This window comes from Neolamprologus multifasciatus, chromosome 10 (assembly GCF_963576455.1).
Source record: "Neolamprologus multifasciatus chromosome 10, fNeoMul1.2, whole genome shotgun sequence".
Classification (NCBI taxonomy): domain Eukaryota; kingdom Metazoa; phylum Chordata; class Actinopteri; order Cichliformes; family Cichlidae; genus Neolamprologus; species Neolamprologus multifasciatus.
The window spans coordinates 29,940,427-29,962,569 of record NC_140448.1 but is presented as its reverse complement, the minus strand read 5'-3'; the positions used below and the strand labels follow the sequence as shown (position 1 = coordinate 29,962,569).

The 22,143-nt window shown below is 39.2% G+C and overlaps 1 protein-coding gene and 1 long non-coding RNA gene across 3 annotated transcripts in view; one reads left to right on the top strand and one right to left on the bottom strand.

The window, feature by feature from the left end:
* The first annotated feature begins 6,022 nt into the window (after window positions 1-6,022).
* The window catches only part of LOC146510471 (polypeptide N-acetylgalactosaminyltransferase 10-like), a 344,244-nt gene continuing 328,123 nt past the window's right edge, over window positions 6,023-22,143 (top strand). For both annotated transcript variants that reach the window (XM_085175786.1, XM_085175785.1), the window contains exon 1: window positions 6,023-6,277. In XM_085175786.1, the coding sequence (XP_085031912.1) occupies window positions 6,134-6,277 (144 nt within the window). In that variant the 5' untranslated portion in view covers window positions 6,023-6,133. The remainder of the gene's footprint in view (window positions 6,278-22,143) is intronic.
* On the bottom strand, window positions 9,127-10,378 carry LOC146510476 (uncharacterized). Its single transcript, XR_014876586.1, has 2 exons — window positions 10,103-10,378; window positions 9,127-10,051 (listed from the first exon to the last, which is right to left on the bottom strand). It is a non-coding gene; the product is annotated as an uncharacterized LOC146510476 (long non-coding RNA).

The window sequence follows — 22,143 nt, the reverse complement described above, 5'->3', positions numbered from 1 at the left end:
ACCCATCAGAGGAAGCTCATTTCCGCCACTTGTTTCTGCAATCTCATTCTTTTGGTCACTACCCACAGCTTGTGATGATAGGTGAAAAAAACGTATATAAAACAGAGAGAAACATGGGGTTAAACAGAGGAAACAGCGTTGAGACATTCACTTTCATCTTCCCTCCAGTGTCTTTATAGTCTTCTTCTTCATGCTGGATGAGACTCACTACTCAATCAAATTAGAAATGACAACCGTGAAAGGTTACATAACTTTCCTGTGGAAATTCTGTCACAGACCAAATCCTGTAATTTTGGCAAGACCGAGATCACATACAGATCAGTGACTTAAATCATCAGCTACCACCAAATCCCACTAGAGGTTAACTGGATTCAAATGGAGCTTAAGATTCAAATGTCACCCAAAACTGAGCAGCTGAGGAAGACTTCTCTTTATGTGCTGTAAATGTAGTCTTTCATGCAGGAGCAATAAATTGCAGGCAAGCATTGCTGCCTGCAATTTATTGTCCCCATGAAACATAGTTGCTATTTTAATGAACTACAGTGACTGTAAAGAAAAAAAAAACTACAGTGAATGAAAAACAAAGACTGTATACAAAAGATGCCAATGGGATGCAACTCATTTGTTTTTGAAACTTTGTTTGGAATTTAGCATCTAGGTCCTTGACATCTTTATTATTATCGTTATTGTTATTTGGTTTAATTGGCTATCAGTTAATGCAATCCAACTTGGGCATAAATAAATAAAGGAAATATGGCCTTCAGATCAGTCAGGGACCCTTTCTGTTGGGTTTCTAGAGGGAAATGTGTATTCCTCAACACCTGACAAGGGTGAGGTTCCTGCTTGTTGCCACTTAAAATCAGTCACAAACAGGATGCTGCACCAAAAACCTCCCTGCGATTGCTTCTACTGCATATAGCATACAGTGATGATGATTAAAATACCAGAAGTATGTAACTATCCAACAAGATTATCCAAGAGATGTGTGCATTGAAATGTACTTCTTGGATAGTTTGTAGTAAAATTCAGCAGAGAATGAGCCACATTATTATTTGTCAGGCAATTGAAAAGCAAACTGCCAAAAGACGCCAACACCACAAGCGATGATGATGCACCTGATGATGCGTCACTTTAATTGTGTGTAAAATTTCAAAGAAATAGTTTTATAAAATATATTTGTCATAGAGACTTTTTTTTTTTAAAAATCCCAGGCAATAAATATTTGTTTTTCCTCTAATGGTTTATCATGGGAGTCTACAGCAACCAATGCACCTTTAAAGTCAGCCTCAAGTGGCCATTTGAGGAACTGCACTTTTGTTTTTTAGCAATTTTGGTTTGGCTTTATTTGGTTACAGTAAATGACTGCCAGCTCTATTTGTCAATAAAAAATATATAATTTTATGTCTAGCTTCTGAAAACTACACCAACAGTTTCTTTTATCTTGCATACTACATTGCTGTGATAATATTTTAACCTCCTAGGACCTGGCATCCACATATGTGGACATCACATTTTGGGTTATTTAGACCAAAATATTCAATTTTGCTCTACAAGGGACTGATATCCACTTACGAGGACATTATACTGCTACTGTTCTATCGAAATTTTAAACAAATATCCTCATTTGTGGCTCTCATTTTTCTTAGAAACAAAAATTAAGTTAAAAAAAATAATCTGGTAATTGTTTGTTTTTACATTCATCAGGTTCCAATCAGCCCAAATATCAAAGAATAATTAAAAATGCATGCCGTGGAACAGTTCGGGTCTTAGGAGGTTAACTCACTTTAACACTACTATATTAGTGAGAAATTGTGGGCAGAATTTCCTGTACTTTGATAACAATATGGAAGACTGTAGTGGCATTTTGTAATTGAGGCTTTTGTTTGTTGTTGCTCCAATGGGGGAAAAATTCTAGCTGAAAATGTTCTGTTTATTTGACCTGTGGGTTCGGATTTCATGGCTCAGTTCCTTGGAAAAGAATGATGCATCGGTAATTGCTTATCAAGGAAGTCATAGCCCAGCCCTTTCTGAATGGGCCTTGTTAATGGCTTTCAGCAAGGAAGAGTCAATCAGTGGTGTGCCATTAGAGGATAATAATACCCCCATTTCCTCTGCTTTGATGCTCTCCAAATTACCTTGATTTTTTTTCCCCCAACCTCTTTCAAATCCACACTGAGAGAGTGACATGAGCAGGAGGGGTTATTAAGCCTAAATCCCCACCACATTGAGAGGTTGCAAGGTTCATCCATAATTCATGCAGGAAGACGGAGAACAGATTGAATTGTCACAACTCTGGCCAGTACAGATGGAGAGAACGAGAGAGGAATGAGCTGTTCTCCTTTTTCTCAGCTTCCAGATCAGGAATACAAAGGACGCGATTAGCGGGCGGAGAGGGTCAAACTCCTGGGTTCAAGTCCACTCTGTTAAAGAATGTAGCTAATCTTCATTTAACTTAAACTAGCTCTTTCCAGTCTGTGTATGCTCTGTCTGTGCCTGTCAAATTTGGGGGTTATCGGAGATTAGAGTAGCTTAGAAATGAGGATTTGTTCATCGTGTGTGTCAGAGGTTAAAAAAGGGAGCATCAACTGACGTTTGAAATAAGAAGGGATCATGGGGCAGTCAGGCAGGTCAGGAAGAGGTGATTTCAGTGCTTATCAACTGAAAAGCAAACCTTTACTCTCACTTCTGTACTGACCAGCTTTTTTCACTGTTTAGCTGGTTGAGTTGGGTCGAGAGGCTTTAGTTGACTAACTATTGTACAATCGTACGTGGTTAGAAAACAAAGCAGGGCAAACCTGGGGGGGGGGGGGGGGGCACATGCAGAAGTCTTTTTTTCATTACTTGCCTTCATCGGTCACCATCATATGCATTTGAAATAAATAATGCATAAATAAATAAACATGACAGGAAGGGACTGTCAACAAAGTGCATTCTTTCTCATATCTAGCAACTGGCGATTCATCTGACAGCTTAAGGACATCGAATTCTATTCAGTCCAATTCTCACATGCAGCATTTTCCATCTCAAGTCAAGGATGTGATGGCTACTGTATGTATCTTTAACATACAGTCTATGGTGACGTGAACGCAAATGTATAAAACAGTCTGGTTCTTATATAGTGCCCTTCTAATCTAGCTGAGCACTCAAAGGACTCTATAGCCTACACCATGCCTCATTCACACACAAGCACATTTTTCAATGCTCAATTCACACTCCGATGGATGCATAGGAGAGCAACTTGGCATTAGTATCTTGCCCAAGGATATTTAGCGTGCACACGAGAGCAGCCAGGAATCAAAACTCCAGCCTTCCAATTAGTAGAGGACCTCCTGAGCTACAGCCACCCAAAAATGATGCTTGAGTGTTTAAAGAAATTACTTAAAAATCAGTACATTTAATTATTTATGCATTTATTGAATGCTATGCAGTGGAAGTTGTTGATTGAATAGGATCTGCCTTAAGTGAAAACAGAAGAAAATGGTGTACTCAGCTTAACAATAAAATTCTGACAAAAAGAAATGTTGTAAAGAGGGAGAAGAAAAGTCAAAGCAGACACCATAAAACATATAAAAAGAGCAGATGTGGAGCTCAATGTGGAGATACACAGGTCACACAGTTGTTTGGCACTGTTTTTTGTTTTTTACCCCTGAAAAATTATGCAAATTGCACGGCACATTTTTAATGACTAAATTGCAAAAATATGGCTTATGTAGCAAATGTGATACTAATTAAAACTTATATATGCAGATTAAAATTTAATATATTATTATATATTTTGTCTAAAGGTTCAACAAAAACTCCATTATCAAGAAATGAAAGATTTCTGGCAGTTATTTTATTGTTCTGGTTTTAAAGGGCTAAAGAAGACTGTAAAATACAGGCAATGTGCTCTCATTTTAGTTTGATTAGACCAAAACAGTTAAATATGAGATCATACAGGATATTTGATAAACACACAGTGGCAAGATCTCATCACATCTCATCTAATTTCATCTCATGCGGCTTCCTAAAGTGATCTGGGATCATGTTCCTTGATTGTGGTTGCTGTAATTGGTAAAAAAAAAAAAGAAAAAAAAAAAGTGTCACCTTCTGCATGAGCTCAACTAGAATAGCCTGGTGGAATGTCTCATTACCAGGCCAGGCTCAATCATCATTTGTGTTAATTAATGAAAACTGATGAGGGACTGACATTGTTCATAGTGCATTAATTATGTACATTGACTTCCGCTGTCTGCAAATGCAGCACTAAGAAAAAAGGATAAATGGAAGAAAGAATACGGGAAGAGTTTGCAAAGGAAATCACTAAAATAGCAACAGCCCTGTGTTTCTATTGTTTGATTGATAGAATTAACAGGACTTTAAAATGACAAAAACACAGTACATGTTGGAAAGCAGAAGCAGGTAAAAATGATATCATGAAATAGTGTAACAGTATGGTACACATGAAGTCACCCTACATGTTAACACTATGCATTTTTTTTCCCTTTTCATCTGCCATTTCACACTTTTACAAAACCATGAAAATGACCCGAACCCTGCCCCAGGCTTTAGTCATTTTCTATGTATTACATGACATGTGAACATGAAATATGCCTGAAGTGACTTTCTATTTATAGCCATTCCAGTGATACAGAATAAAAAAATCCTTCACTACTGTCACTACTGGTCTTTAGTTTCCATTGTCTTTGAAGAACATCATAACATGAGTCCTAAAGGCTGTGCTCCCCTTTTAGTGGGACTTTCCACTTTGTTTGCTGGGTGAGTTCAGCAGGCAGGGTATAAGAGGGTCACTGTGAGAAAAAGAAATTGCTGCGTTTATCAAAAAGAAGAATTGAAATGGCTCTTGATGTTTTATCTTTTGTTTTATGTTTTATTGCATACCTAATTATTAAAACACAGTCAAACATGAGCACCTGGGGTTTCCCACCAAGCCGTGGTTGATAAAGTGTAGCAGGTTTTACAGAGCAGGAAACCACTGGAAAATTGCTAATTAGCCTTTCAAAACAAAAGCATCAATCCAGTCAATGAGAATTAAGCTAATTGTTTACTGCTCTGCTACATTCATACCTACTGTATGGAAAAGACCTACTGACTCCGATTGCTATACTTTTGTTAACCTTGATGACCAATTAAATATAATACTCATAAACTTAAAAAAAGAAATACAAAGAAAATATTTCTACATATCGCAGCGATTCATAAAGACTGCAGAGTCTGGATGAAATGTCAGAAGAAAGCTTAGCCGATTTGGGTCATTCAGAAATGCAAGGTGGAAGATTTTCTGTGTGACTTCCTGCTGTGTAATTCTACACCGCACACGGAGAGTGTTCACACTGTGCAATTTGGTGGATTTTTTTTTTAACACCAGTCAACCCCCATTTTACAGCTTGCAGGAAGCTTGCAGTTCAACAGCTTCAGGTTAGAAAGGTTAAAAAAACAGGTTAAAAAAAAAAAGACAAGACTTTTGAGACAGTAGACGTTTCCTCAAGCTGCTCTAGCATCTATGTTTTTCCACTAAAAACTATGACTTTGTAGAGAAAAACACCATTTGTGCTCAAGCTTGAAAGACTCCTGACATAAATGCTCATTAAATGTCAGGTCACATTCATATCTGCTGCTTACAAACTAAAGATGTGATTCGATGTCAGATATAAAATGCCTGTGTCCACGTTTCACACAGGAAACTACAAAGGCACAAGAAGCCATCTACATAACCGTTTTCAGATCCCACAATGTGACCTTTAATGTAGTGTTGTGACTGCATCATTGAGAGATGGAATGAACTAGAAAGAGGAATATGGCTTTCTGACGCTGAAATCTTGAAAGTGGTTTGACTTAAGAGATAGAGTATAATAGAAGAGAATGGATTCATCTGATATAATCTTCAAATGCCACCATTCGTTGCTCTTTGAAAGTTAGTTTTTGTCTTTAGACCAAAGAGAAAGCGTTTCGTAAGTCGTGGGCTTTTATTTTGAAACTCTCACCCGGATGTCCCGGCTGGTGGGGTATTAGAGTTAGCTTAAAAGCAGCTCGCTCCTCGAGTCAGAGCGAAAGTTGTCTCCGCTTGGAAAAGTGGTGAGACGGGACCCTGCTGTTCGCACCGCCGTTGCTTCGCGCGCTTTCTCCCGCAGAGATGAGGCGGAAGGAGAAGAGGCTGCTGCAGTTCGCCGGGCTGCTCATAGCGGCTCTGTTATTCCTCCCTAACGTCGGGTTGTGGTCTTTGTACAGGGACCGAGTGTTTGACAACTCTCTCTACACTGTGGACGCACCGATACAGGTAAGAGAAGCTCGGCTTTAACGCTCCCCGTGTCACGCAGGGGTGCTAAGACTTTAAAGGCAGTCTTAAAAAACATACATGCACCGTGTTTCCTCACTGTGCCCGCTTGTTCTCGGTTTAAAAGACAAGCAGGGAGACGGTATAGCTTCGGTTTATTCTCGTTGAGACTGGGACATCTGAAACAAAGACCACACTCTCATACAGGAGAGTTTTAAACTACAAAAAACACGTAAGAATTCACTTCAAGTAAGGAAAATATGTAATCCAATCGTCCGTATATGTTGTAAAATCAGGATCAGGTTCAGGATAATGTAGTGAGACGTGAAACACAGTGTAGCACAGTGTTGCTTAAGGTAGCCGTCATTCACTCAAAATAGTAAGACGTGCAGTAGAATTTGCAGAAGAGTGAGATTACAAAGCAACCCTGTCCTTACTTTAAAGCCTTGTAAAGTGTGGACAGAGCGTAGCTTCAGTAGACTGGTTGAGAAAGGGAAATCTGAAACAGAGAAAATATTCATATAGGCGACTTTAAAAGTGAGCAATATAAAAAAAAAAAAAAAAAAACTAGAAAACTATTGAGAATATCCACAAGACACATTATTTTACCACTATCTAAAAAAGAAACATAGAATAAAGAAACCCAGGTGTTCCCAGGTTCAGCACCATGGAGAGCGTCCAAGCGTGGCTCAGGTTCAGCACCATGGACAGAGCCAAGGCACCTAAAGGATCGCAAGACAAAGTTTGTTGGGTGTTAGGACGATTTCAGCACTATTGCTTTATTTCAACACATTAAACAATGAGATGCGCAACAGTCTGGCATTCAAAGTTAATCATCTTCACTGTCTGGATATTGATTTTTTTCTGTGCTTAGCTTGGTTTTAGTGTAGTGGAACTGAGAGATTTCTTTATGATGAACAAATGCTTTCATTGTGGGATTATACGTGCTTCAGCGTGAGCTTCCTGGCAGTCAGCTTTGAATCCCTCATTATTGATTAATATTAAGGAACTAATTTGTTGGCATGTCATGTGAAGAATAACAAGGAGCATCTCCCAGATTGTAAAATTATATTCATGACTATTCTTTCTGATTGGTGGTGTGAAAGTGCTTTGTCTTTTAAAACCACGATGATCCTGGTTGCTGTAGTGTCTGTACTGTACTCTATTTAAAAGAAAATGCAATATTTATTTTACTAAGGCTTCCACACCTGAGAGGCAGTGTACAAAAATACAATAAAATAATAAAGGTATGTGGCTGGCGTGAGGCATCTGCTTGACATTGCAGGCACTTCGATTACAATTCAGCATTGTTGTAAAGTTATAAACATGGAGGATGTTGTAAATTTAAAAACTGTTTTTCATTCCTCTTTGTCATCGAGGTGCCTTTATTTGAGAATCATATGTAGAAGGCATGTATCGAGTGAAGAGAACAGCAACACTGGCTTCCTGCCCGTCAGTCATTGGCAAACGCTTCGATGCGCCTCACCTCTAATAAGAGAGACAAGACGAATGTTTATGCAGCAAGCTTCCAGTAGAGTCAAAGGTTCTCTTTTTCTTTCTTGTAAATTATAAAATGAAACAGAGGAAGGCTGCTAATGCTCATACTGCTGACAGGCTTTTGGAATTTAAAATCAGTCCAATGAAATTTTTGGCTCGAATTAATTTTCTCTTGATTGGTAGTCCTTTAAGTGAGAAGAAGTGGCTGTCATAAAAAAAAAGCTTCAACATTGCAAATCCATTTACAACTTTTTCATTGTATTTAGACTCAACATATCCAGCGTCTCTGTACATAATACTTTGACAGAACCATTCATTCCTTCTTGATGCGTGAGAAGAAAAGCCACACGTTCAGCGTCAAATTTACACTGAAAGCATGAAATGTTTTTTTTTTCTTTAACATTCCCTCAGTGATGAAGATATATCAGCTCAGTTTCTCTGAGGGATTAAACAACATTCAAAACCATGAAGTAAAAATCACCACTTAAGCATGATTTATGTGTAGATTTGTGGATTGCCAGCCTGCGTTAATGTTTTTGATGTTTTTGCATTCAGTCATCAGTGTAAGGTGCCCAATCACAGCTTTCCTGATATTGATGCTTGCATTGATTTCTGTTCCATTCCCACTGTTGCAGCGGAGTAGATGAGAGCCAGTGATTAGAATTGATCATCTACTGCCTGACGTATTCAGTTCCATTTGACTGAACAAAGAAATCTACCTCTTGGGCTGTAGCCAGTGCCAATTATGAAAATTTGAAGTTCACATAGTAGCTGTAAAACTGAGCAAGTTCCCTTTTTTTTTTAGCATTAAAAACACTTGTTTACTGTCTGGCTCTAAAAAGAGTTCGGCCTGTCTGCATATTTTCCCCTTCATAAGAACTCTGACTGGTGTGGATTTTATAACTCATCCACCTGGATGCTGCAGTGCGGGCTGTGGCTCATTTTACCAATAGGCGTCCCGATACATGAGTGAATAAAGTGGATGTTTCTGCCACGTCTGTGCTGTTGGTACCTGTTGAAGCCTTTTAATGGACTTATCTGTGTCATATTATAGTCAAAGAAATCTGATCTTCAGTTTTACTCAGTGAAAATTTGATATTTTATTAGTTTGCAACAATGATCAGTTGGTCATCTGCATTGTGCCTATGCGTTTTGTAGCTGCAGCATGACTTTTGTCTTCACAAAACAACATGTCAGGGGCAAAACTGCTACTTCAAAACTAGTGGGTGATCTCACAGTAGCTCAGTCCATTTTTTTATAGTGCCTATGACAGAAAAGGCTTCCTTTCCATTTTTCAACTTAACAGCTAAACAGTAGGGGAAATATTAGGGCTACTGAAGATTAAAATAATAATAATAACATGCAGGGCTCGCAAAATTTCAAAATCTCTGGTAGCCCTTCGGGCAGGCATTCTTCCATTTTTGGTAGCCCAAAATAAATTTAAGTAGCCCGAATAAAAAAAGCAAGCATTTTTTTAATGTTTTGTTTCCGTTACAATATTATACATTAAAGTATAATATTGTAACGGAATATTGTTACAAGAGAAACAAAATTAATCTCTCACCTCCAAAATTAATCAAAAAAAATTGTTAAAATACAAATCACAACAACTGTATAAAAATTACAAACATCAACTCAAATACTTGGTTCAAATTGAACAGAAATTTCTATGAATTTGTAAGAACTGTGTAGGACATAAATCAGTCTGTGTCAGATCCTGAATTTGAAATTTCCACTGAAGTCACGGGTAAGAGGCAAGTGGAACCAAGATCTAGGCCAATTGCTTTTTGAAGTTTGCAAAGACTGCTAAATTCTGCCAATGGTAGTTCACTCTTTGCAATATAGCACGCTGTTCTAAACAGCTTTTTCAGGAGTTCTTGTTGTGCTTGGTTTATTTTTAGTATGTTTTTTGCAATTGCTGTTTGTTCTGGGAAAGATACTGCAGACTGGGCAATAATGCATTTCTTGCATTTCTCATGGGTTCTAATGGGGGCCTTTCTTAAAATTACTGGTCCCAGTAACAAAGGCGCTTATGGACTCAGAAATCAAATGAAACTCACAACACACCTGGCAGAACATCATGTTCTTTAGCTTGTCATATTCCAGCCACAGAAATTCTTTTGTCCATGAAACCATAAAGCTGCACTTTCTTTTTGCCTCATAGTCTGATTTGTCATAACTTTTCCGTTTTGCGGTAAGCTTTTCTTTGGCTGCCCCTTCTTCACCCTGACCTGTCTTATTTGGCTGAGCAGAACTAAAATACCAGCGTAAATCCTGCTGCTTTTACACACGTACTTACATAACGGTCAGCGATTTTTTTGCGCACTCAACCTCTCACATGTTTAAGCTTGCTGCGAGAGATTTCACTTGTCACGTTTGAATAGTGAGCTAATGAGTGATAAGACGATGTCAGTGGAATTGGTGCGCAATTAATCGTCACTCACCAATCAGTGCTGCTGCTCTCTATACACCGTTCGCGCGATCGCAAAATGAAAGTGAAAGCAAAAAGCAAGCGCAAATTCAAACGCGATTTCAATATGTCACATATTGACACTGGCTCACCGATGCCAATGACATAATTACTCAGCTACATTGGCGAAAGAATACAAAAGCAAAAGGGGTGAGTTAGATTTTGGTAGCCCGACTGGAAAGATCGCTAGCCCCGGGACGTCGGGCTAGCGATTTTGCGAGCCCTGACATGAGTTATAACCCTGAATTTTAGAGATTCAAGTTGTAAACTTATGAAAATAATTACTTAAGAAAAGAAAATTGAGTTTTTATTTTTCACTCAAGGATTCATATGCTGAACTTAGTAAAAACAGCTTTTACTTAGTAACCTCCCAGTGACTGAACACAGAGAGCCAGACCCCTATTTCAACAAGGAGAGATCACTTGGAAGAATTTAACATTATTTATTGAGATAGAGGAATTAATGTATTTGGCGATTAGACTCCAATAACCCATCTTGGAAGAACAACATTGCAGCGGTGATAGGATTTTAGGACAGGACTCCCTGGAGTGGTTGGTGGTGAAGATGAAGACTGAGGCTTGATGAATGGAGCTCTGACTGAGGTGCCTGTGAAGCGGAGATGTGGAGAAGGTTGGTTGCGCAAATGAAAGTCTGAAAGGGAAAATGACATAGAGCAAAGATTTAAACTACTCGAAGAAGAGGCTGATTGGCTCAAAGAAGGTGGGCAAGAAGATGAGTGGACTAGAGTAATGATGATGGTGTTGAGATTGACAGCGTGGGAAAGAGGTAGTAATGTAGAGAACACAGACAAACACCCAGGAAAGCAGCCAGATGACTGATCATAGATCTTCTTTATGAACTTGCGCATAAGCTTCATTAGATATAGACAAGAATATATTCTTAGAAAGAGTTAGTTTAGTATCTTTAGACAATTAACAGTTTTTAATACAATAACCTATGATTATTAAATATATTTACGGGATGTTGAGTTAGGACAGAGTTCTTGTTAGGACAAAATAAACCTGAATGCAGGATACCATGGAGGTGGATAATAATAATTCACTGAAATTAAACAAAAAGAGCTACAGGACAATGGCAGGATATCCAGAATGAAGGTAATCAGGATACTAACAAACTCCAAAAGAACACAGGACATAGGAAAGCAAACAGGCGATGTGATAGCGACAAGGGGAGAGGAAAGATAACACAAACACATACAGAACACAGGTGAAAACAGTCACATGGATTGAAATCTGACACCGGTGGAAACAATTAGAGAACCTGAGGGAAATAAAGACAGGAAGTCGGGGACCTGGAGCAATGCAAGGAAAGGCAATTACCAAAATAAAACAGGAAGTGGAAATTTTCTGATTTTGGGCAGGTCATGGCGGACATGCGATAGTTCGCGCTGATGGACGTAGGAAGTGTTATGAACAGCTGATCGGATCGGCAAAGCGTGTTTCTGGAATATGTTTTTGTTGCTGCAAATGCTTTTTATGCAGTTTTTGCAAAGCTTTATGTGGAAGGAAACCGTGACTGAGGGCAAGCTGGTGGCATAAGATGTAAGTACAACTCCTCTGGTTTCATATGCAAAAAAAGTTATTGCGCTAGCTTATGTGGTTGCAGATCTACCGGGATTTAAAAATAGTTACGCAAAACGGAGCGTGCCCACTCTGACCGGCTTTAAAGGGTTAATCTTAATTATGCAAATTCTCATGACCACTGATCAAAGACCACTGATCAATGGCCATGAGTACCATTCACAGAGAGTTGGGGAATGGCTGCAATCACAGCGTTGTAATTTAAGGGAATAAATTTAATTTAAGGGAATTCCTGACTTATAAAATATATTCATCTAAGGAAAATGTAATATGTAACTATGTAAGCAACAAGTTAATGGGGAATATTTGTGCATTAATAGAGTGTGGTAAAAACCAGCTACGTCAAAGCCCTATATTCCACATAAAGACCTTGAAAATCCATGCCTTCATTACTTCGAGACTGGACTATTGCAATTCTCTCTCCTCCAGCATTTGCAATTAGTTCAAAATGCCGCAGCACGCCTCTTAACTGGCGCCCGGTTACCCAACAGACCTTCTCGACATGTATAGCCCCAAGAGAGCACTCAGATCCTCTAACCTACTGCTCTTAGTGCAACAAAGGCCCCGACGAAAGACTAGAGGGGACCAAGCTTTTGCAATTGCCGCACCCAAACTCTGGAATAATCTTCCTATCGATGTCCGCATATCAGAGTCCATTCAGTCGTTTAAATCATGCTTAAAAACTCACCTGTTCCAGCTAGTTTTTGACGCAAATTAGTTTGGACTTCCACCTGGTCTGCAGTTGTGCTATGTAACTGTAACTGTAACTATAATTGTTTTTAACTTGTTTTGTTGCCTTTGTTTTAATCTGCTTTGCTGCCTTGTGTGAAGCACTTTGATGGACACTGTCCTTTAAAATGTGCTATAGAAATAAAATATTGATTTGCAATTTTTATGTAATTTAGATATATGAATCTCTTTGTGGTGGTTTTTGGCAAAATGTATTTCCTCTGTAAAAAAGCTGAAGTAAGTTTTCTTGATCCAAAACAAATTTCATTTCATATCATGCTGCGAGAACATCAACATCAGAACAATAATGCTTTCTGATTCACTCACTTGTGCTGTGTTCATGTCATGTGGGATTGAAAGAGATGGAAAAGCTTGTCATTTGCCACTTAGATGAATTTACAACATCAGGAAACTTAAGAGGCTCGTGCAGTTATAGATTTGGTAGTGTGAATGTTAAACAACACTCTGAATACGCAGAGATGCGCATAAAGTGTTAATTTTGCATTTAATTCCCTTCATCAGGGATTTTAGTTAATGTGAGCTGTCTTATTGTTTTTCTTTTTATGCATTTGATGTATTGGAGCTCAGAAAAATCTGAGTCATCGAACATGCTCGCTGTTGTGAATTAGGAAGCCAGTTTACTCCCACTTGACATAAAGTGCCATTATTTCTGTATCATGTGTACTGAAAGGCATGGACTGAGCGAAAAGGAGGGAGACAAACGGGTTAGGCTGCCAGCACATCATCATCCAAGCCTAACATTTATCTTATTTTAACCTCTAATGGCACACAAACTCCTTTACACTGTTGGAAACCGGCTGCAGACATTCATCTTGTCTTCTGTTTGCTTCTTGTAAACTTTTAATAGCTAAAGACAAATGGAACAAAAAACAAATAAGGGCTAAAGGAAGGAACAATATGTGTGTCTGTGCTCGGCGTCTGAGTGCTCCCTGTGGGCTGTTATGGCTTCACTGAAGTAGATAAAAATCAATACTCTAATCCCATTCAGGCTTTTCCCACATAAGTCTTGTTAGAGACGTTTGTAGCTGATATTTTCTTCCCCTTGTTGGTTTCTGTCTGCTTCACTTGTAGACTACACATCGCTTAAACCATCAGAATGAGATCAGAGTGTATTCAATACAAAAAGAGTGAGTCACATTCTCATTCATAACCAATCTGTCCCACTGCTGTATTAGCTATAACAGGATATAAATGAACAACATTTACATTTATTGTTTTGTTTTTTTTAGATGGATTTACCCAGGGAGCCGGACATAGAAGGCTTTTCTGGTGCTATGTCCTCATTTGCACTTTTTCATATCCACGTTACTGCGATTAGCCTTTGACCTTTGCATTTCTGCTTGACCCTCAGTCATAAAACCATAAAGAGTAACAAAACATCATTTGGGAATTCTCAAACCACTACCAGGACCCAGGACTCATTCAGTCACAGCTATAATATCTCAAACTGGTACAATTAAAGCCAACAGTCTTTCCACAGCTTTGCACCACCAAGGTTAAGGATTTCCACTTAAGGAGCATGTCTTACATTTGATTTACACCGAACAGAAAATTACTGACATGCTTACTGTGTGATAAAATTGGTTCTTCTTCCCTTATTTTTATCTCTTAGTCAGTTCTTAACCACTAGCTTGTTATTCGCTTAAAAATATCCCAGAATTTTGTCAATAACAACTGAAAGTAAAAATGTAAGGTAAAAAATGGACAACCTTGGGCTCTCTCACTGAAAGACACTTGGGGAAGCTGAGGCACACTTATGTGACTTAACCTAAAAATTCTCAACACTGACTCTGAAAACATTTTTTTTGCGATATGTTGATTTTTATTCCCTATAGATTTGGTTGTCAATGCAGTAATATGTAGCCTGTTCTTATTTACTAGTTTAGTAGTGAAGAGTGGGCAGGAAAGAGGAGAAGAGAGAGCGGGAGAGGGCATGTAGCAAAGGGCTGCTACATTTCAGCCATGTAACATGTGGTCACCTGCTTGACCAGTGACCTAAACTGATACATGAGAACCTGAGTGGTTTTCAAGGAGAATGAGGCAAACTTTTCCAAACTGGGATGTAAGCAATATGTTTAAATGCAATATGAATGCAGTGTGAACGAATGCTGTGTTTGAACCGTCAGCCCTACTTTCACCGAGCGCTGAATGAGACTAATCACTTAACGCGACTGAAAGCTTTGGCTGCGCCTGTTATTCCGCACTTCAGCATTTTGTCTATGCTTTGTTGCGTAGTGTTGAATTTTCATTTTATTACTATACTGAAAACATTTTATTCTGAAAAGAAACAAAAAATCCACTGTTTGATTTAAAAACAAAATGGCCTTGAGATAACTGTACTCACCAGTGTGGCTAAATGCCTTTCAGCAGCACGGTGACAGCTCTTTCTATTAAACCAATTGATTTGCTCCTCTTAACCATACCGAGCATTGATCGCTGTAGTGAAGGAAGGAACAACCTGTCTCTGTGTTCTCTGCTCAAAAAAAGAGAACCCAGTGTGACTGTGGCCCTGCAAATCAGCCTAAGTCGATTCTTTAGTTAGCGGCAGCAAAGCTGAAAGGCAACACGCGAAGCAACGTTACTCATCTGTAGTCCGAGTTCTGCTGACAGGGTGATATTTAGGATGGTGTGGAATGGGGGACTGCAGGGTTGCAACTGCAGCTGATGGTCATCTAACGTTGAGCTTCGTAACCAAAGACAAAGAGGTTCAGTTTATTGTGGCATTTTAACTGAACCTGAGCTCAGTCATCACTGCAGATGTGCTATGCATCCATGAAAATTTTCTTTCTTTATCAGTGTAACACTTCGCATATTTCAGGAAAGTTGATGCATCTGTCATTCCTTATTTATTGCTGAATTATTGCTTGAATGAGACATCACAGATTCCAGTTTGTAGTGAGAACGGAGTTAGACTCACCTCAGTGATTATTGAAGCTTTAGTATAGTGGAAATTCTTCAGTTGTTGTTGAACATTCATTTGTTTTCTTACCTGGAGGTAAACCTGCTCTCCATTTTAGTGTGCTTCTGAAGCTTAGCGCTGGTCTGTGCTCGGGGGCTGATATTGGGGCCTTTCTGCCAGCTTTGCCTCTGGCTATAGATGTGACAGGAAGCTGCTCTTTGAGCTTGCAGCACCAGAAATCCTGTGCGGTGACCATTAAGTACTGCTTCTTTGCTGCTTTCGTCTCCCTCAGACATTTTAATAAGGAGCTTATATGAACAGCTGATGTGAATTTAAACAACTACCAGTGAAGGCTGCAATCCCAGCATTTCCAGCATATTATGCAGGGTGTATTTTTGTGGTATTTGTCTTGTACTTTTTGAAAAACTAACAGGTTTTGAAATAACCGAAACCATTGGAAATAAATACAGTTTAGTTCATCCTGTTAAAAATAACAAACTACATTAAATTATCTTTTATTTTTTGTACCTTATATCACCCGGAGATGATGTTTATTGTGATTTGGATTTACATATATAAAACTGAATTGATTACTCATTGAATTACTTTTAACCACTGTTTTTTTTAAAGTAGTGGTTAGCCTTGCCATCCCACTACACCAAGATCGAGGGTTTGAATCCAGAGCGGGCTAGTGGATGCCTTGTGTACAGCTTTTATATTGTTTCTGTGCCTTTGTGGGTTCTCTCTAGTTATGTCTCATGTTAGGCCTCAGTTACACAGGCCCTGCTGGCAATCTCTGGTTGTTAGGGAAAAATGTGTCTAATCCTTGTTGAGTGATTGGTGGCTGTCCCTGGGTGGGACTGGTTACAAAAAGGGTGCTAGACCAAAAATGTTGTTGTGAAGTTGTCGCTAGCAGATTGTCAAAGTCACCTGTGGTTTGCATTGAACTTGGTGAAACTTGGTGAAAGTGTGATACAAACTAGGAAGAGAACATTTACCTTCAGAGTAATAGTGGCACCTTTTTGGTTGTCTGTGAAGGTTCTCAGTCATCCAGGTCATTGTAGTCAAAGGAGCTTGCAAAGAAAAGCGTCTGGACTTCTTTAAGCTGCTTGAAGACGTTTCACCTCTCATCCAAGAAGCTTCTTCAGTTCTAAGGTCAAATGGTGGGGAGTCCCAGATATAAACCTAGTGGGAGTTTCCCCCCACAGAGGGACAAAAGGACCCCCCTGATGATCCTCTAATCACCTGAGCCAAGGTGTGAAACTGGGTGTGGGTCCCAATCAGACTACTAGAACCTTTTTGGTTCTAGTAGTAAGGCACCACTTTTACTTTGTAGGTGAACAGACTCCAGGTTCATAGGTTAACTTATGGTTTTAAATTGGTTGTAGGTATAAATGTGAGTGTGAATGACTGTATGTCTCTATGTGTTGGCCTTGGTTTCAGCTCCAGCTACCCTGCAGCCCTGAAAGGGCCAAACGGCTAAGAAAAAATGACAAGACTGCAAAGCACCAGACTGATCACACTGAAGTCCCATTAATACAATAGAAGCTCACAGTTAGAGTGACTTGTCTAGCTTAGTTCAGTGGATGGCAGCTGCTGTAATGCACCTCGGTTTGTTTAGATTTTTGCTGATTCTGAAGTCAAAGAGCCAAAAAAACCTGCAGCGTTGATTTGGCCCAGAGTTCCATCTGCTTTCAGCAGAATGGAAGCAAGCACTGGAACAAGCAAATACCTTTTAGCAGTAGTGTATGCATAAAATATATTAACTTGCTCAGTAGTATTAAGAGCAGTTTAAAATCAGATATCCGAAATGTTTACCAGCTGGATCTGCCAGCAGCTTACATTAACATCCTTTAAGCTGTGTGGGGAAAACACTGCATTCAGCTCTTTGGTGATATCAGGACAGTTTTAAACTGTTTCTTAATGAGGGCTATGGAAGTTCTTTTTCTGTGTACAAATATCCAGCTGATGTTGTATCTTAGTTTGAATCTCCTAGTGTGTCCTTTTTCTGTTCTTTGTTGCATTGTAATATGAAACATGAGCCGATACAAACTCTACACACTGAAATAAGTAGTAGACAATACAGGAAGACCCCTGTGGTGATTGGAAATGTAATTCTACAATGAGTCTGTTGTTTGAAGGCTTTCTTACAGCCTACAGTGTGCCCATTTAGCCACAATAACATTTGTGAGATCAGGCTCTGATAATGAGAAAAAGAACTGTTCTTTGCTAACGAAGCCACCGACTGAAGCACTTCTTGAATGAGTAAAGTAAATCCCTGCCAACTTTTCCATGTTACTTTTGGGAAAAACAACAAACCTTTGTCTACATTCCACATATCTTCATCTTTGTTTTCTCTCTGATTTGACCAAAGAAAGGAGCACGAGACTTTATTTGGTCTTCATGTTGCTTGGTGGGCACAGCAGGCGGTCCAAAATTTTTTTGTAAGACCAGTGTTTGTGTCGTAATCCATCAATATCTGAGCAGAAAGTTTGAAACCACAGGAAGCAGAGAACTCCATGAGTCCTGGCCTTTCTGTGGTCCTCTGCCTGCTCTCTCCATCTCAGCAGGACTTTGGATAATGACTCCTTTTGGGAGATAATGGACTGTGCAGTGGCCTTGCTGAGCTCTCCTGCAAGGGGAGTTTGGAGTGCCTCGCTGCAGGGACCGCCGTCGGGAGGTCCTCTGCCTCAAGCTCATGTGTAGCTCAGATGAGACAGAGGGCAGAAGCCTAGAGGGATTTGTATGTGAGTCACAATGAGGTTAATCAGCCAGAAGCATAGTCTAGATCTTTTGCAACTTATCTGAAATAGCAGAGTACGATTTTGCAACAACGGCTCTCATGACTCAAGTAACATAACAGTATTACTCAGTGGATACCTGAAGTGTTGCTAAAAGTGTTGTTTAAAGGCTGTGAGTTTTTTCTTTGTCAGCTAACACAGCTGACAAAGAAAAACAAGCACAAAGATACTTTATACACAGAATCACAACCCATTAATTACTTTTGGTACTTCTGATTGTACAGTTGTACGATTGTAAGATGGAAATGGATTTTTAAGTGAACAGAGAAGTTGCGCTTTCTTAGAAGACGGAAAAAGGGATTTTGACCCTCTAGCTCAGATCAACTTGTCTGTCAAGTGTCTAAATATGATGGAGGAGAAGAAGAGGGTAAAGCAAAACAGGAAACGCAGGTAATTGTATCACATGAGGGGAGTATTGACCTCGCACATTGAATTGCCAGCACTGTTTTTTTTTTTTATCAGATGCACTGCTCAGCTGGTAATACTGTATTTTTCTTAATGCCAGACAAAAGCAGTCCGATAGCGTTTATGCTTTCATTTTTCCCGCTGACTCTTTGTTTGCTGATTTTCTACCACTTTCTGAGCTGTTTTCAAGTTGGAGGAAGAACATTTTTTGAGCAAGTCCAAGAGCCTCTGGTACTGATGGTAATCTTGAGCCATCTTGTGAAAAAGGAAGCATAAACGTATAATAAAACTAGGAACCACTTTTGATATTTATAATCTTTATTACTAGAGGGACATGAAAATACCTGAAAGCCTGAATATAGCCTGAAGTTTGTGACATTGGAAGAGGCCATTTTTCCCCGAACTCAAAGGTTTAGCCCCAGTTCACACACGATTGTACTAGTCTTTCTGACTCGTCTTTTTCTTTCTTTCTTTCTTTCTTTTAACTTTTGCATAAAAAACTGAAAATGGTAACAAGATAAATTTCCCTCTGGGAGGAAGTCGGTTATATTCTTTTGGATAGATAGCAACTATAGCATCAAAACATTCATCTTGCACCTAATATTTGCTGCTTACAAAGTATTTTTCCCATGTTTGTGGGTAAACATTATTCAAGTTCATAATTTCTTAATATTCCTCTAAACTGTATGCATTTGTGACAGAGAACAAAGATGGAGGAAGCTGGTTCTGAGTCATTCAAACACACAGTCACAGAGTTAAGTGTCTCTGATGGTGAAGTCAGACAAAAACTCACTTCTCTTCCATTTCTATGTTTAGCGGGGCTAGACATATCCGCTTGGAGTTGTATATTGACTTGCCTCCTTCCTGTGCTTTTTGTGCAGCTGGGTTTGATCACAGGGCTCTCCAGTGTCTAGCCAGAGGTAGGAAGGTGAGATTGCGGTCTCGCTCAGGGACGGCTTGTTTATGTTCTTGTTTTATATGATAACAAAATAACCAGCTGCAGGAAGACCTTTAAAGCTATACTTTTTGATACTGGTTTCTCCTAAACATAGTAGCAGGAAGTCGTTATGTTGTCTCTTACAACTGAGATGTATTATATGTATGTTTGCCTTTCTAACTAATTTAAACAATAAAGCACAATGTATATTTCCAAAACTAACGAATGCTATCATGAAGTATGAAATATATTTCAGAATGCTTGTTCAGGACAAATGCATCCACTGTGGGAACCAGACTGTCAATATTTAAGAGTAAATAAAGTAAAATAAGTGGCTGTTGGGTGTTGTGAAAGTTTTCCATTAAATAAAGCCTGCAGACGAGCGTGTTTTGATTAACGTTCATTAATCAAAACAACCTTAAGGTTCACACTCCCTTGCTACCTCCCAGAGTCCTCAAAGAGACAAAATACTCTTCCTGGGGAGTGGTCTGCTTCCCCCAACTTCCTTACTAGCCCCCCACCATTTGTCTTAACGTATGAGCGTGAAACATGTTGAAATCCAGTAGCACCAAGGCATCATACAATAAAATAATGTGATTAATACATAAATAAAATAAATTCCTATACATGGGCTTTAGAAAACTTACGTCCAGCAAACCAGACTATGTTTCTCTAGACTGAATGCCTATCATCTGTTAACTTCTGGTACAGTCACTGTATATGTGGCTTAAGTCTTCATGTTCTGTGTGCTGATCATTGTTGACAAATATATAACTTAAATCAAATCAAAGTAAAATCATCATCAGATTATATGGATTAGTTTTGAGTTTGCATCTCAACACTTTTATTTATTTATTCCCGCTCAGGCCGACCTTCCAATATTTAACCAAGCTCACAGCTTCCAATACCAAAAATCTTACCTGCTGATTCGGTTTCAGTAGACATGTTCTTTATGTTCTTACACAGATCTCTGTAGTGATGTAGTGTGTCTGTCTGACTAACACATTGATTAGTTACATCCTACAACACTGGCCAGCAGCAGTGATGATGGTGAACTTCTGCCCTGGACATCCAACTTTAGATCCATTTATTTTCAGCACAGATTTCTATTTAAAGCAAACTTGGAAACATGAGAGACACGGTTAACAGCCAGAGAAGTAGTTTTCAATCACATTAGGCAGGGCTCTAGAGTGTGACCAAATTTTTCAATGGTGCGACAAAAAAAAAATCTTAGGTCGCACCAGTGTCACCAGCTGTTCGAGTAACGAAAAAAAAGTCTCTGCAACTCTGAAAGTCTCCGTGTGGTCAACAACAGACACACGTTATGCCCCTATTGTGGTGTAAACCAATCAGAGATAATCAGGGGCGGGACCTCTCTGATTGGTTGTGGTCCAGATATTCATGTAGTGCATCTGTATGTTTTGAAAGTGCAGGCGGATAGAGAGCGGTGAGTAGCTTGAATAAAGCGATATCGATTCATTAAATCCTGAATCGACTTAAATATAAATGTATTTTGCCAGAATCTCAGGTTAAAGCTCATAAAACAATTTCAACGACCACCAAACAGCAAATGAGAGCAGATAAATGGATTCCACACAAAGACGTAAACACAGAGCGTGGACCTGATGCATCGGAATCAGCTTTCTCACTCAACGGCACGTAGACGGACACGCTGTCGGGGCTGAAAGCTGACAGCTCACTGATTCTGATGCACCAGGTTCGCGTCTTTTTTGCGTTAGATTCTGCGCTGCAGGTTTTGTCTTTCTCCAACCAAAATTCACTGAACCACCAGCAAAAGAAGCAGCAAACTACGCATCTCAAATCTGTTTTCTGCATTATTCATTCGCTTATAACCCACCAGTCTACCGTTGTTTACAGCACTGTCTGCCACTGTCGTTTTTTTTCTCTTTTTCTCTTAAATGACCTCGGACAAGAAAGCCTAATTTCTGCTGTTCAATACTGAAGAAAACTTTTTACAATTATGCAAAATTGCAGAATATTTTGAAGGTTATCTGTTATATAAAAAGCCAGGCCAGGAAAATCTCCTTCATGTTTTTCTGTGTTTTATTCTCAGTTACTTTGACACAAAGCATCTGCTGTGATGTTCACAATTCTGATGAAGTCTCACAAGTGTCAGTACTGATAAATGATCAGAATTATAATATTTCTGACTGTCTGAGGCACAATTGAATCAAATTGGGACCTTGTGAATCAGAATCGAATGGATTATAGAAATCAGTGATGACACCCAGCCCTAGTGAGCAGCCTAGGCCCGACATAAGTGGATGTAGCTGTGGGTAATGAGAAAAGAAGAAAAGAACAATTGATACGTTTTTCGTTAAGGCCTAATCCGTCCGAAATTCATAGCCAGTGCTCTGACACGGAGCCATCAATCTTTGAACGCTTAAAAAGGACAGTGTATCCAGAAAACACATTATATGTCGTGATAAATGCACCGCCCAAGTGTCCCCTCTCTCCACTGCCTTTCAGCGGCAGGCAGCAGCAAACA